Below are 14,240 nucleotides of genomic sequence, written 5' to 3'. Positions count from 1 at the left end.
GCTTTTTCTCCCCCTTTTCCTTCCTCTCCTCCTCCTCCTCCTGCTGCTGCCGCCGCCGCTGCTCCTCCTGCCGCCACTGCCCGGCTCCGCTCCGCCTCGCCAGCCCCGAGCCGGCTGCCCCGGCCCTGCCGATCCTCCCCGGCCTCCGCAGCCCCGGCCCAGCGGGCGGTGAGTGCTGGGGGCCCCGGGGGGCTCGGGGTGGGCGCGGAGCCGGGAGGGTTCTAGCGGTCATCCTAACCGGGAGGGAATCGGGGCTGCCGGTTCCGGAGGGCGGGGGGTCGGGACCCTTCCGTGGGATCCCCCCATCCCCCTTTTGGGGGGAGTAGGCTTGGGGGCATCATTCTACGTGACCAACGTCCTGCTTGGGGCAGCCCCTATGCCGGAGGGCAGGGGGCTGCTCTTGGGGTATTCCTCCCAAAGAGGGGTGGTGGGGCTCCAGCGAGGGCATTCTCCAGCACCTCCAAGACATCCTCAGGTCATCGTTTCGGCGTGCCCAGGGTTCTACTCCGGGAGCTGCCCTTGGAGCATCCTCCCAGGGGCTTGGGTGCGGGGGCTCAGCTGGGCTCTGCGGGCCGTGGGGCATCGGCTCAGGGCGCTGAGGGATCGCTTCCTTCCCCTCATACCAAGCCCTGTGATCCCGGAGCAAGATGCCCCGGATCCAAATCTGCAGGGCCGGATGGGCCTGGGGGTCCCCCAGAGCAGGAGCTGCTCCTGCAGCACTTCCAGAACGTGCCCGTTCGCTGAAACAGCTCCAGCTGCCGAGGGCTCGGGTACAGACAGCCACGGTGAGGTCGTGGGTGTGGGGCTGCCCTCTGCAGCCGCGCTGCTGTGTGGCTCCCTGGCACAGATATTGCAAAAGGAGCATCCCCTGCCTCGTGCTGCCACTTACAGAGCACCTGGTTTCCTCGGGAAGAGACACAGCATTACAGTGCATTTATACCACATGATGAACTACTTTTATAATGCCTGCACTTGAGGGAATATCTAACCGTAGCTGTACCTGTTTGGGCATTCCTCTGTATGGGAACTCTGCAGCTTCTATTCTGGCTGACACTGGGGCTGTCTTGCAGAACCCATTTAGTCTGTCTAGACAAGTACGATGAAGAGTGAAGTGCCCAGAGCTGTGAATGATTACAGCCTGGATATTTCGGCAGCACTACGTTTGTTGTAGTGATAGGCAGTGTGCTCTAATTCTGGGCTGCCCTTGGGTCCTTGGTTATTAAATACGCAGAAAATATCCAGCAATGCATGCAAGTTTGTTGCATGAAAGAGAAAGGGAAGAAAAATGCAGCCATCCCTTCAACTCACAGGTGCATGGGTGAAACACCATTGACAGTTTAACCAGAGAATGAACAGAGAAAAATCCATGAGCACCAAAACCAATGAGACAGTGGGTGTGAGTGGGAAGAGGACAGAGGGTGCATACCTTCATCTCCTCTTCTGTAGGGCAGCGCAGATATTTCTGTAGTATTTGTGTGGGTCTTACAGATCCTTAAATAGAAAGCACACACGAAAAAGCAGCATTATTTATGAGCACAGAATGAAATCCTTAGGATAGAAGACAAACTATGCGTGTCCTTAATACATATTCATATGAAGCAGAATGTATGAAAGAGAGCAGGCTTTAACATAAAACAAATTCAAGAGGGAAGCGGATGTGTAAGTGCTTGGAAATAATCTGCAAGCATCTGTCTCCATCTTAGGTGGCTAATGACCTTTTACAATTCCAGTCTTTAATACCAGCCCGTGGGAAGTCACGAGGCAGACTGAGGTGAGGACACCCGTCCAGGACAGAGCAATAAGCCCCCATGGTTACAAACTGCAGGTAGACTGTCCTCCCAAGCGAATCTCAGGAGGTTTCCACAGCTCTGGGAATGACTCATTTTCAGAGAGACCACACAAATCATCTGTTTCAGAGTCACGGGTGTATTCTGGAGACGTTACGCATAAATATTATTGGGATGTGGCAGCAGGAGGTTTGTATCTGACTTTGTGGATGGGAACACACTGAGATCTGACTCAGTGTTTTGTTGCCATTGATTGAAAAGGGCTCCAGCTCCCCATGGGCACCAGTATGGGGAAGAATCAGACCTGTGGTTTATTTCCTCTGTGAGCAGAGCAGATCCATTCTGAGAGATGCTAAGAATCCCCACATCTCCCCGCAGTCCCCAGTTGTCCCTTTCCAGGACTGAACCTGGCAAAACAGATCTGTTCTGACCTTGGCAGCTGAGCCCAGTGGGTAGGCAAAGCCTCAGGCTGTGTGAGGACTGCAACCAGGTCATTGAGGGAGGAGAGGAACAGTGGGGACATTATTTCACTGGGGTTTAAATCCTTGCACACATCCATGTCCTCTCTGTCCCATTGTGCTGGACTTGGCCATTGAGCACCCATTCTGTGCTGTCAGCAAACATCAATAAAACTGCTCTCAGGTGATCTGTGTTATACCAGGAAGGTGAGAATGCTCTGCGAGTGACAGCAGCAGATATCAACTGCAAATCTCAGGAAAAGAGCTATTAGAGCAACTAGGTTGTGCTGATAATTAGCTGACGCTTGTTCTGTTTGCTCTGGGCTCTTCATTGCTGCTGACCAGCTATGAATCTTCTGCTCTATCACTGCCTGTTTACAGTACAGCACCTAACTCAAGCAATTAATCAGTTTTAACAGTCTCTGCTAGTGCCCCTCTGACACCCAGCCCAGTTAAAGGAGTCTGTCTCTAAATACTGCACAATAGCCAAGAGGGGAGAACATCATAACGAGCACAGCCTGAATCAGAGAGAAACTCCTTCCAGGCAGGCTTAGAAAATGAACAGCTTTACAATGGCCAACCTGTATCCATATATGCCCCTTTTCTGGGCCACATAATGCTGGTTCTATGCACATCAGCCCATCTCTGTTGGCCATCCCATCATGAATGAACTCATGCTGTATGGCACTGCCTTGGCTTTCCAGAGTTATGCTGTTACTGTCAGCCCCAAGCATATCTGTCCAAGCAAGCAATGTCAATATAATAAGAGAATGAATGACATAGATGTGAATTTCAAAAAGAATAATTCATAGGTAATTTCCAATTACAGAGAATAATTTATAGGTGCCTGATTTGCAAAGGGAATAATTTACAATTAACCTGAATTGCACATGAAAGTATTTACAGGTTAGTGTGACAATGGGGGTGCATAGGCTGTGACTGCTCAGGTTGGATTTTTGGGGAATTCGTGCAAATGCCCACAGTTTTGGAAAAAAAGTGAACATTAACAAATGGCTGCAAGTGGGAATAATGAAGTTCAGATTAGAAATAGGATTTTTTTTCCTAATAGTTAAAAAAAAAAAAAAAAAGAATGCCATGAGTGGAGACCCTCACTTGCAGCAAATTATTATTATAACTTTGCCTAAAGGACTTCCTCAAGTGCAACCAGAAGTCAATGGCCTTTTAAACAAGGAGTTATTTTCTCCTCAGGACTTGCTAATCAGATCCTATGGCTCGTCATTGGCCAAGACATCAAATGAATTGCTGTTTGCTCTAAAGACATAACATCTCCTTCCTACATACCTGAAATGCATACGGATGCATTGGTGCTTCCAGTTCTGCATCACTGCCTTGGTGTCTTAAAACTGCTGGAAAATGAATGCCCATTTTGAATGCCCATTGCAGCTGGAGTGCCATTCCCTCTGGAAGGACCACATTGGAGCATTATAGCAGGCAGTCCCAAAACAAGAGCTAAAAATTACAAAGCTCTTCCACACCACTCCAGTTAATGAAAACAGTGCATCCATCTATTAGATCAAGCACAGATACCATCTCCTACAGTCAACACTGCAAAAGAATCTGCTAAAGATGTCCATAACATTTTTCTGAAGCATTGATTTCCTGCAGTGAAATATTCTAGAAATGCTTGTTAAATAGAAGTAATGGTGTTGGATTTGGTGAATGCAATGGGTTGCTGCTGTTCTCTTGGAAGCAAAACTGGTGTCCAAGAGAAGGAGGCACACAGTGCTCCAGACTGCAAGTGAGTTCCTGCCCTTGAGCTTCCCAACCACCAAAGTGTAATCATGGACATCCTCCTGCATTGTGGCTGCTCAAAAAATGCCCATGTTTATTGCTGGGGATGTCTGGTGCAGTGTGAATGTCCCCTTTTAGGAAGCCTTAGGAAACAATGTATGTCCCATAGCTTTGGGTGCACGTTGCATTTCATGAGAGAGCCTGGGGGAACACAGGCTAAGAGACTGCGCCCATTGTGTTCTTTACTGCATACATCCACTCTTTGCTGCTTCCCATTTGGAAAAGTCCATTCATTCTCTAAGCAGCTCCTCCCACATCCCCATGTACTCACAGGCAGCGCTGATGAAAACGGCTCCTGCTTCTCAGAAACCTTTGGCAAGATCACCACCAGCCCAGGCTGAGCACAGAGCTTGGCTTCCTCATGAGCAGCAGGCAGGGCTCACACAGCACAGCACTGGTAACATCGCTCATGCTTTGCCCAGTGTAAGTTTTGAGTATGGTGGGAAAAAGGATGCTTGCATTTCGAGTTTGTGCAGGATGAGTGTTGCCTCGGACTTCAGCAGGGCCAACATTCAACTCCTGATGACTTCAGTAGAGTCAGAATCTCCCTTCAACCTCTTACATTTGGAAGCCAGTCAGAAGCAAAAAGATATATTTGGGTGACAAAGTGCAAAATAACCTCATGAGCAGTCTTGTTGCAAAAGTAATGTGGGCACTTTTGGGGCCATAAGAAGTAGCTGAGAAAGCATCAGAGATTTTATCTCCAGAATTCCATTGGATTAAGGCCCTTGTACTACATCAGACCACACTGTGCTCCTGCTGTCAGGCTTTAATGCCAGCAAAATACAAAGCTTGCAAAAATAAAAGCAAGCTTTTTACTTGCTCCCTCTCCTCTGGGATATACCCTCAACTCTGCAGATCACACAAAACAAGTCTTTTGTAAGGACTGCTTAAACAGATGACTATCTTCCCAAGGGTTAGATGTAAAGAAACTCAATTTTAAAGGGCTGCCACCTTTATCTTATGATGAAACCACCACAGCCATCTCAGTGTAACCGAGGAAAACATCTGGCTCATGTTGGTACTCTTATTTGAATATTGAATTCATGGCTATATCCCTGTCCCCAGGGGCACCTGGTGATTGCTGAGCTATTTAAATTACAGATTAACCAGTTCCTCCTAAAAATATTGTACCTCTCTTCTTTTTTCCCCTCTCATTGCATAGTGCTGTTACAAAGTGATGACCAGCAGCTGATACACACAATTATCCACACAGGTTTCTTTTAAACTAGTATTAACTCACCTCACAGAAAATAATACTTCTCCCTAGAATGTTTGTTTGCAATCTACCTGCGTGTTTTCATCCTGCTGTATTCACAAAGGTGGAGCACTTACCTGTACAAAGCAGCTTTTCCCAAAGCACAGCTGCTAAATACTTGGGTTCCACTTGGCACTTCTGCTCTTCTTTCCCACCACGGACAGGAGCACTGCCTTTCAGCACCGTATGAGGGCTAATACAGCCAGAGGCACAACACTCGACCTTAAACTGGAGCATAAATAAATAAATAGACAAACCCAACCATCCGATTTAAACCAGACCTTTGCTAGCAGTACTGGGGCTGCGCATTCTCGAGCACCACCTACTGGTACATAAACCAGTGATGCTCACGAAGATGCAGACCATCCCATAACAGTTTCTCTCTCACAACATTTCAGGACACCTGGCCGGCGCTGAGCACAGCCTGCAGGCTCCCACTCAGATCCTACAGCTGGAAGCCCGGGGCAAGCAGCTCTGAGAGCTGAGCTCTGCCAGGTCCCCAGCGGCCCCTGGGCCTCTCCGCAATGCTGCAGTGCAAACACACTCAGGAGTTCAGCTTCGGGCCCCGGGCTCTGAAGGATGCACTGATCTCCACCAACCCAGCCCTGCAGGAGCTCTATGCCAAGGCTTTCTCCAGGGCAGAAAAGCTGTTCCTTTCTGAAGCCTACAACCCACAGAGGACGCTTTTCTGCACGCTGCTCATCCGGACAGCTTTCGATTGGCTCCTCAGCCACCCCGATGCCCCCGAGGACTTTGAAACCTTCTACCATGCCATGCTGAGGAGAAAGCAGAGCTTCTGCAGAAAGCACATCTACCTGCAGCCTATTGGTAAGGCATCCACACTGAGCAACCCAGCAAGGCACAGGAGGGAGGGGGGGACTCTATGGCCATCCTTCCTCTTTGCCAAGGAGGCAAGAAATATTTTGCACAAGGAAAGCTAAGTCCATAACAGCAAAGGTTCTGCTGTATCCCCAATCTAGAGTCACAAGTCATGATGACTGCCAACAATACAGCTCCCCAGAAAATACCATGGGTGCCCTAGGGTGAGATTTGATATGTATATATATGCATACATCCATATCTGTATGTATGTATGCATATGTAAAAAAAATGCTGGACAACACAGCATTTTGGGAGCTCCATCCATACCAACTCCCAGACAACAAACAGCCCCTGGCCCCACTGCCAGGTTAACCTTTCTGCACTGCTCATCTCAAAGATAGCCTTCCTGCTCTGCAATGAGACCCCGCTTCCTCATGGTGACCCTCTGACAGAGCCCCCTCCTCTTCTCCACACCCATAAAACCATCTAGAGATGACTGCCCCATCCCAGAGTCAGTAATTAGCTTCAAAACAAGCCTGCCTTGCGACAAGTCCCACAGGACCCTCTCAGAGCTCCTGGTTCACTTTGACCTTGGGGTGCTGACACCACAGCTTTCTCCCTAGACCTGACCGAAGGACCTGCAGGGCCCTCGCTGCTGGATTCCCTTCAAAGCTGTGTGGAGTCCTTCTTCCTGGGGCTCCGTGTGAAGTGCCTTCCTTCCATCCCCATCTCATCAATTCACTGCTGCTACCGCCACAGCCAGGACTCAGACAGAGTGCAGCTGCATGCAGGTGAGGGTCTGGGTGTGTGGTGATAAGGCCCTCCGTGGGGAAATGCCTGACATCACCCTTCATCAGGGAGGGAGAAGGGAGAAATCCTCATCTTGGGGAAAACCCAGAACTCTGAGGCTGGAAACGGGAATGAAAAGCAATGAGACTTCCATCATGTTTTCCTCTACTGTTTGTATTCTTTCTGTGCTGTTCAGATCCAGCACTGTTGCTCTCACGTGAGCTGAGCTCTCCCACAATCTGTCCAGAGCAAAAGTAAATCCACAGTCTGAGTGATGCACAGGGGAGTTCTGCATATTTGGAAATCTGCTTTTGTGTGGCTCTTGCACGCCTCCCGAGGATGCTTCAATTTAATGGGCATTTCTCCTGTGTTTGTCCAGATGGGATCCTGAACTTCCTGAAGAACAACAAGCCCATGGATGCTCTGTGTGTCCTCGGGCTCACTCTGTTGGACCTGTACCCATGTGAGACCTGGAGCTTCACGTTCAGCAAATTCCTGCCAGGACAAGGTGGGACTGGTGTCTGATGATGTCCCAGCACAGGGCTTGGATAAGGCAGCATTGCATAAATATCATCCCTAATTTTTCTTCACTGCCTGATGAAAGGAGCTGGGTTTTTCCAACTTAAAATTAAGGGACTCATGGATAGTGATCTGGGGACACTATTTTAGGCAGAGGCAGCCAAAGCATTGCAAACCTTGGAAGCATCTTTTTGCACCAGTACAGGCACGCTGAACTGGGGAAAAGCCACAAGCACTGATGCCTAGCCTCTGTACTCTTCTCTTTACAGAAGTGGGTGTCTGCAGCTTCGCCAGATTTTCCGGGGATTTCCCCCAGGCCAGCTGTAGCAGCTTGAGCCCACTCACAAAGAAAGAACAGTTAAGCGATGTCAGCAAGGAGAGCCGAGAGCGGACCTTGCCATTCAGTGCCCAAGAGATGGTCCAGTGCTGTAAGGTAGGACCAGTGGTCTCCTGCACTCCCTGTTTCTTGCAATCTGAGGATCAGATTCAGGCCTGAGCATAACCTGCCTCTCAGCTCAGAGTCTCTGCTCATGTACGTCCACAGTCCCAAGCACTTTGCATCTCGGTGCTCTATGTAGGCACCCCTCAACACCCTGTGCCACCAGTGCAAACTGCAGTGCTGACTGCATGGAGAGGCAACAGGACTCGCAGCAATGCTGGCTGAGACAACTGATTTTTGTTTTCCCAACAGGTGACCTGTCATGAGATCTGCCACCTGATGGGCCTGGGGACGTGCCGCTGGCTGCAGTGCATCATGCAGGGCGCGCTGAGCCTGGATGAAGCCCTGCTGCGGCCCTTGGAGCCCTGCCCCATCTGCCTGCGCAAGCTGCAGCACGTCGTGGGCTTCAAGCTTGTCGAGCGCTACAGGGTGAGAGACAGAGCCACCAGCCCTCCCCACAGCCAGGGGGCTACCCCCCAAATCCCAGCATTAACACGCTCAGTCGCTATGAGAGCATGTCACGCCTCAAACACGGGCTATGATTTCGACATAGCCAATGACCAACTCTCTCAGCAAGCCCTAAGACTTCTGGCCAGCAACAAAGGCAGTGCGGCTGTTCTACTATTGCTATTCTCAAAATCAGGGCGGGCAGAGGTGAAGCCAGAGCAAGTTGTGGCCAGAGCAGCAGCAGTTCCCATGTCCATGTCCTTTCTCATGTGCCAGTGTGGTTTTCTCTGGGGCTGCTGATATCCCAGAGGAAATATTAGTGGGGAACTTTGCTGCAGTTCCTCAGCTTAGCAATACAAGAAAGGATCCTCACTGACTACTCCCTAATAAATGGATCCTTCTCTCCACCTACAGAACTGCTAACACCACATACAGACACTGTCAGGAGCAGAGCTAACCTCCCATAGATCCAGAAAGGGTTTTTCTGCCTCCGATGGCTAAAAAGCTGGGCTCCACATTTAATACTCAGAGCCCCATTCAACCTGGCCTTGAACACCTCCAGGGACAGGGCATCCACAACCTCTCTGGGCAGCCTATTCCAGCACCTCAGCACTCTCATATTAAACAACTTCACTCTGACATCCAAACTAAATCTTCCCTCCTTCAATTTAAAACCATTTCCCCTTGTCCTGCTGTTATCTACCCTTTCAAAGAGTTGAACAGAAAGGAGGGTATAAGTAATCTCACTGATCTCACTCTGTATCCTACCTCCTCCTCCATTATTATTTCTGTCTGCAAACATCATGTTCACAGACAGGATTTTCCCCTGCTGCCTGCTTTAAAGTCTGTGGTTATATCTGTAACAAGCAGAATGGGAACGGGGGACAGCTTTGCTTCATTCAGCTTGGAAACAAACACACAGAAACACAGCAGAGCACGTGGGGAAAATGCACGTGTGGTTGTGCTGCTTCCCTCGTGGTGTGAGCTGCCTGTGGCCATTTGGTGCCTGCAGCTCCCCAAATCACCCAGAGCACCAGGGCAACGGACTGCTTTATTTCAGTGCCTGACCTTCCAGCACTATCTCCTCCCAGAACAGAACTGCTGTCTGCATTAAGATCTTCTAGAAATGCTTTTCCTTTACACCTGCAGCAAATACTGCAGCTGTATTTGCCTTAACATCCCCTGGCAGCAGCAAGCTCAAACTCACAGAAAGCCCTCACTTGCCAAAGCTCACATCTGCTGCCTTGACAATGACAGCTCTGCGAGACACAGCCTGCGTGGGGCGGCTGCGATGATAGCTGTAAGAGGCTCTGCTTCTGTACTGAGACAGGAGGTAGTCGTGCCAGAGATTAATTCTACAGTTAACTGTGAATAGAGCAGAGAACATTTGATGATGATATCAAATCTGAAAACCAAGTTCCCTGCAAAGTGTGATTCAGGAAGTTGCTGCTGGCCCAGTGCAAGCCTGAAGTCGCACCTCCCTGTGGAGAATGAGCAAGAATCACCACCTGTCAGAGCAGAGCCAGACGGCCTCAGTGAATGCAGGAAATGCCAGACACAAAGCTGCTGCTCCCCGGGAGCAGGTAATGCTGCTAAGGGCTGCGCCTGAGAGATTATGGGCAGCAGAGCACGTGGGACAGGAAACCAGTCCTTATGTAGGAGGATGAGCCCTTCCATTTATTTATCTGAGTTACACTCAGAAACATACTCCATTTTGTCAGCTCAGCTGCTTGCTCCAATATAGGCTGCCTCGAAAACTGAAAGCCAACCAATTCTCATTGCATTTCCCCCCCCTCCACCACCATTTCCACCTGCTCCAACATTTCACAGCATCCCAGGCTGTTCTGCACACAGTGCCTATACCAATTTGCACTTTTTGCAGTGGCCACACTGAAACAAACAAACCAACCAGAAAACAAGCAGCAGTGCTCAAGCTGAGCACTGAGAGTCTGGACCAGCAGCACAGGGCAGCTGCATCTTCATCATGGTGTTGATGAGCTTTGCGAGCTCACTCACTGGGGCATAAAAGCTGGTTTACCTGCCTGCAGGTAAGCTGAGCTGTAACATTATCCCTTTCTATTTACATGTGAGAACATAAAAAGAAGCTGCAGCCCTATTAACCCTTCATGTCTTGGAATCCATAAGCCAGAGGATAAGTGACAGGAAAGATTTTTGGCTTTTGGCAGTGAACTCGAAGCAATTATCCCCTCCTTTAAAGAATCCAAACGTACTGTGGGAATGTCCTGGGAATGGTGCTAGGCAGCAGTTATGACTCTCTCTCAGACTTCCAGTCTTGGGAATTTTAGAAGGCATCATAAAACCACAGAGTGTTTGCAGCTTCCAAACAGCTCTGCTGTCCCTTCCCCATCTGCCTACTGCAGCTTCTGAAGCCTTTGTGCTTTACACCCAGAAGGAAAGGCTCTTGGAGGTGGGATGAGGCAGGAGAAGAGCCACCCCTTCACATTTCTCCTTGCCCCAGAGGGAGGGGGCAGGGCAGACCAACTCAACTGAAAGAGTCCATTTTCCTCTTGTATGAAATTCTTCCCTGAGGCTCCACGCACAGACTACAACAAAACAGGGCCAATTTCTCCCACCCACTCAATTTGAGCTCTTTATCTTCTCTGTCATTTGCCTGAAGAGAGAGCAATAGAGGAGAGGGGGCAGGGAGAAGGGGGATGCTCTGGCAGAAGACAGCTCTGGAGGACTTGGCATTTTGTGCCTGCTCCTCAACCACAACAGCACCAGGCTCACCGGTGTCTGTACAGACCCAGCACAGTGCCCAGTGCACTGGGGCTGCGGCTGGACTTAATGCCCTGTAGTTGTCACCTCTGCTTTTTCAAAGCAAATGCAGTGCTTTGCATCAATGTCAGCTGGGAGTTGCAGCATAAAGATGGAGAAATAGGCCACAAAAGCTGAAAAACACCCCAAAAACGCCAGTACATGCCAACAAGGCAGACAGGGAAATCACCTTTTATCCAGTGATGACTGGAGCAGTGATTCATTCCCCACAGCGTAAGTGTGCCAGAAGCAACCCGCTGTAGTGTTTAATATTTAAAAAGGAAATTGTCTCAGACATTTTCCTTTCATTAATTCTTTCCTGGAGCTCAGCCTTCCAACTTGCGCATTTCAGCTCGAGAGGGGAAGAGCTGTTCTTAGGAGTACAGGGCACATTACCACAGGACTTAACGGCACAGTGGAAGAGAATTTGGAAGAGAATTCCTCAGCGCTATCTCAGGAGCTTTTACAGGGACACGGCTTCCTCTAGCGAGGCCCTGATTTGGCTCTAGCAGAGATCACATACAGACAGGGGAGTTAATGTGTTCCATTCTCTTACTCTCTTTGATAACAGGACAGATTCAGCCCACAGGCTGAACAGGCTCTAACAGGGAGCAGCACTCCCATGGACACTGACCAGAATCACAGAATGGCCTGGGTTGAAAAAGACCACAATGATCATCTATAGTTCCAACCCCCTCCTATGTGCAGGGTTGCCAACTAGCAGCCCAGGCTGCCCAGAGCCACATCCAGCCTGGCCTTGAATGCCTCCAGGGATGGGGCATCCACATCTCCTTGGGCAACCTGTTCCAGTGCCTCACCACCCTCTGGGTGAAAAAATAAGAAAAATAAGAGAAAGCCCCTGGTGTGTAAAGAAACATTCTCTCGGCCACGGCATCTCAAGCTGAGCTACCTGAGATGCTTGTGCTTACCTGAATATGTTGGGTGAGGTGCACCCATTTCCTCTCATTCTCTAAAACGAAACCTTTTCCCTTCCCTTCACAGAAGCTCTATGCTTGGACACAGACCGTGCTGTCCACGTGGCCAAAGCAGGAGCCAGCAGACCTGTCAGCCTCGGAGGACATCCTTCCACTCAGCTCAGACTCTGGGATGTGCTGTGAGAACGACTCCGAGGCCGTGACCTCCTTGTCAGAGCCGCTGACACCAGATGTGTGCAGCCAGGCGCTCTCCATCGGCCCGGAGCTGGAGCAGGACGAGCGGCCATGCTCGCTGGCTGAGGAGCAGAGTCAGCCCCAGCTGGCCAGGCCCAGCCAGCCCACAGATATCATTAAAGATTATGAGCTGTGGCTGGAGATGTGCATCGCTGCCCTGGAGAAGAACGTCTCTGAGGAGGAACTGGCTCGAGTAGACAAGGCTGTGGATGCTCTGGCTAGGTGGGACATGTTCACGGGACAGCTGCCCGCTATGAAGACGGATCTGCCCTTTGTTAGGGACAACACCGGGCTACGGAAAGTTCTCGGAGACAAATTTTCCTCCTTGCGGAGGAAACTGAGTTCCAGAAAACTGTCCAAAGGGGAATCATCCCCTCATCGCTGGCGGTGGGAGGACAACTAGCAAGGGCCTGTCTTCGGATGGGCCAGCTTTGCTGCCGAGGCTTTGGCTGCGTTGCTGCCCTGCCTTGACCTGTCCCCACGAGTTGTCGCTGCCACAGAGAATATCTGGAACTCCCCCAGGAATAAAAGGTGTTTCTTTTTTTTTTCTGATTGCGAGCATCTTTTTGACATGATCAATTCTTTGCTAAGGGTTTTTCTGTGCTGGCTTAAGTTACAGTGCAACCACAGGCTCCCATCAACTCCCATGTAGGCGACTTCATTTCCATGCTGTGTTTCATTTGCTCTGAAATCAGGTGGGAAGAGTCTATGCTAAACACCAAACAAGTTCACACAGAAGCTTGGGCCATCTGAACAAACAGATGCAAATTAAACCAGGGCAGCTCTCTTCCATACACAGAGCTTTCTCCTACTTAGCATTTCTGACTGAAGCACAGCTATTATTCCTCCCACACCAAAACACTCATCTCTATTCCGGTCGCTGCTCTGTCAAGCTGGAGGCTGAGCAGGGGAGCACAGCTGAGGCCAAAATGGGGGGTCTGAGCAGGGGGAGGTGGAGGTGGATGGGCACAGAGGGGGTGAGCAGAGCAGAAAGCTCCCTGGCAGCTCATCCACCATGAAGAGCAGCGTTTGTGTGACTGCTGGCTGCTGGTGGACACTCAAGGGGATCTCCGGAGCTGCTTCACTTCAAAGCCAGGCTTGCAGCCATGAGCTCAAACTACTCACTCACATCCTCAGTAGATTGGTACAGGAGAGGAAAAAAAAAAAAAAAAACTGGCAAAATAAAAGATTTCACACGCACATGGATTACTAACTGTAACAGGGGGAATTACACATGCATTCCTCTCCCTGCTTTGAGAAGGCAAAACCACAGCTTTCGTGCTCTTCTCTGCTCTGTAAGCACTCACTGATGAGGAATGGGAGCCGTGCTGGCCCTGGGAGCTGCCTCCCACACAAGGCATACCGTGTGCAGGTACAGGTATGCACAGGTGGGGCCCCTACCACACTCACCAGCCTACACACCAGCAAGGCTGAGCCCTCACCATGTGTGGTTCACTGATAACATCCCTGCAGCTCCTAGGGACACAGCTTCAGCCTTCTCCCTGCTGAACATATCCGAATTAGCAACTGCAGAGGACAGAAAGCAGGCAGGGCCTGTTCAGCTGAGGGAGAGCAAAGGCATTTCCCTGCGGAGCACTTACCCTGTGTGCTGCGTGATGACAGCCCCAGGAATCATCCAGTGTGTTTTTGGGGTGGGCAGGGCTGGCTCAGGGCTCCCAGCCCAGTAGCAGAAAGCCCCCAGCAAATCCTACAGGAATGACAGCTCCACTCACTGCCCCGTGCTTACTCATGTGTTGCTATAACAGATTTACTATTTTAAGCATGAGATCTTTTTCGTTCAACCTTCTTTGCTCTCGCTCAGTTCCATAGGAATCGTTAGGCTGGACTCTAGAACTTTCCCCAAAGATACCATAAATGCAGGACAACACGTGCTCGAGGGAGGGAGATGGCCTTCTGTCATAACCAAGTCCAAAGACAACACAGAAGAGGGTGGCACAGGAC

The 14,240-nt window shown here is 50.1% G+C and overlaps 1 protein-coding gene across 2 annotated transcripts; it reads left to right on the top strand.

Annotated features, from left to right (window-relative positions):
• The first annotated feature begins 23 nt into the window (after positions 1 to 23).
• AMZ1 (archaelysin family metallopeptidase 1) lies at positions 24 to 12,847 on the top strand. 2 transcript variants are annotated; one of them, XM_090151692.1, is made up of 7 exons: positions 24 to 168; positions 5,714 to 6,143; positions 6,761 to 6,928; positions 7,306 to 7,434; positions 7,715 to 7,878; positions 8,137 to 8,313; positions 12,112 to 12,847. In XM_090151692.1, the coding sequence occupies exons 2-7, from the start codon at positions 5,840 to 5,842 to the stop codon at positions 12,679 to 12,681; spliced, it is 1,512 nt and encodes a 503-aa protein (XP_090007818.1). In that variant the 5' UTR covers positions 24 to 168; positions 5,714 to 5,839; the 3' UTR covers positions 12,682 to 12,847. The 2 variants fall into 2 exon arrangements, with proteins under 2 accessions (XP_090007818.1, XP_031462569.2); XM_031606709.2 differs by lacking the exon at positions 24 to 168 and having other exon boundaries at positions 5,200 to 6,143.
• Positions 12,848 to 14,240: the final 1,393 nt, after the last annotated feature.

The sequence above is a fragment of the Phasianus colchicus genome, chromosome 16, assembly GCF_987193195.1.
Source record: "Phasianus colchicus chromosome 16, bPhaCol1.hap1.1, whole genome shotgun sequence".
In the NCBI taxonomy this organism is placed as follows: domain Eukaryota; kingdom Metazoa; phylum Chordata; class Aves; order Galliformes; family Phasianidae; genus Phasianus; species Phasianus colchicus.
Note: the sequence above shows the minus strand (reverse complement) of the source record. Positions and strands in the feature narration are given on the sequence as shown.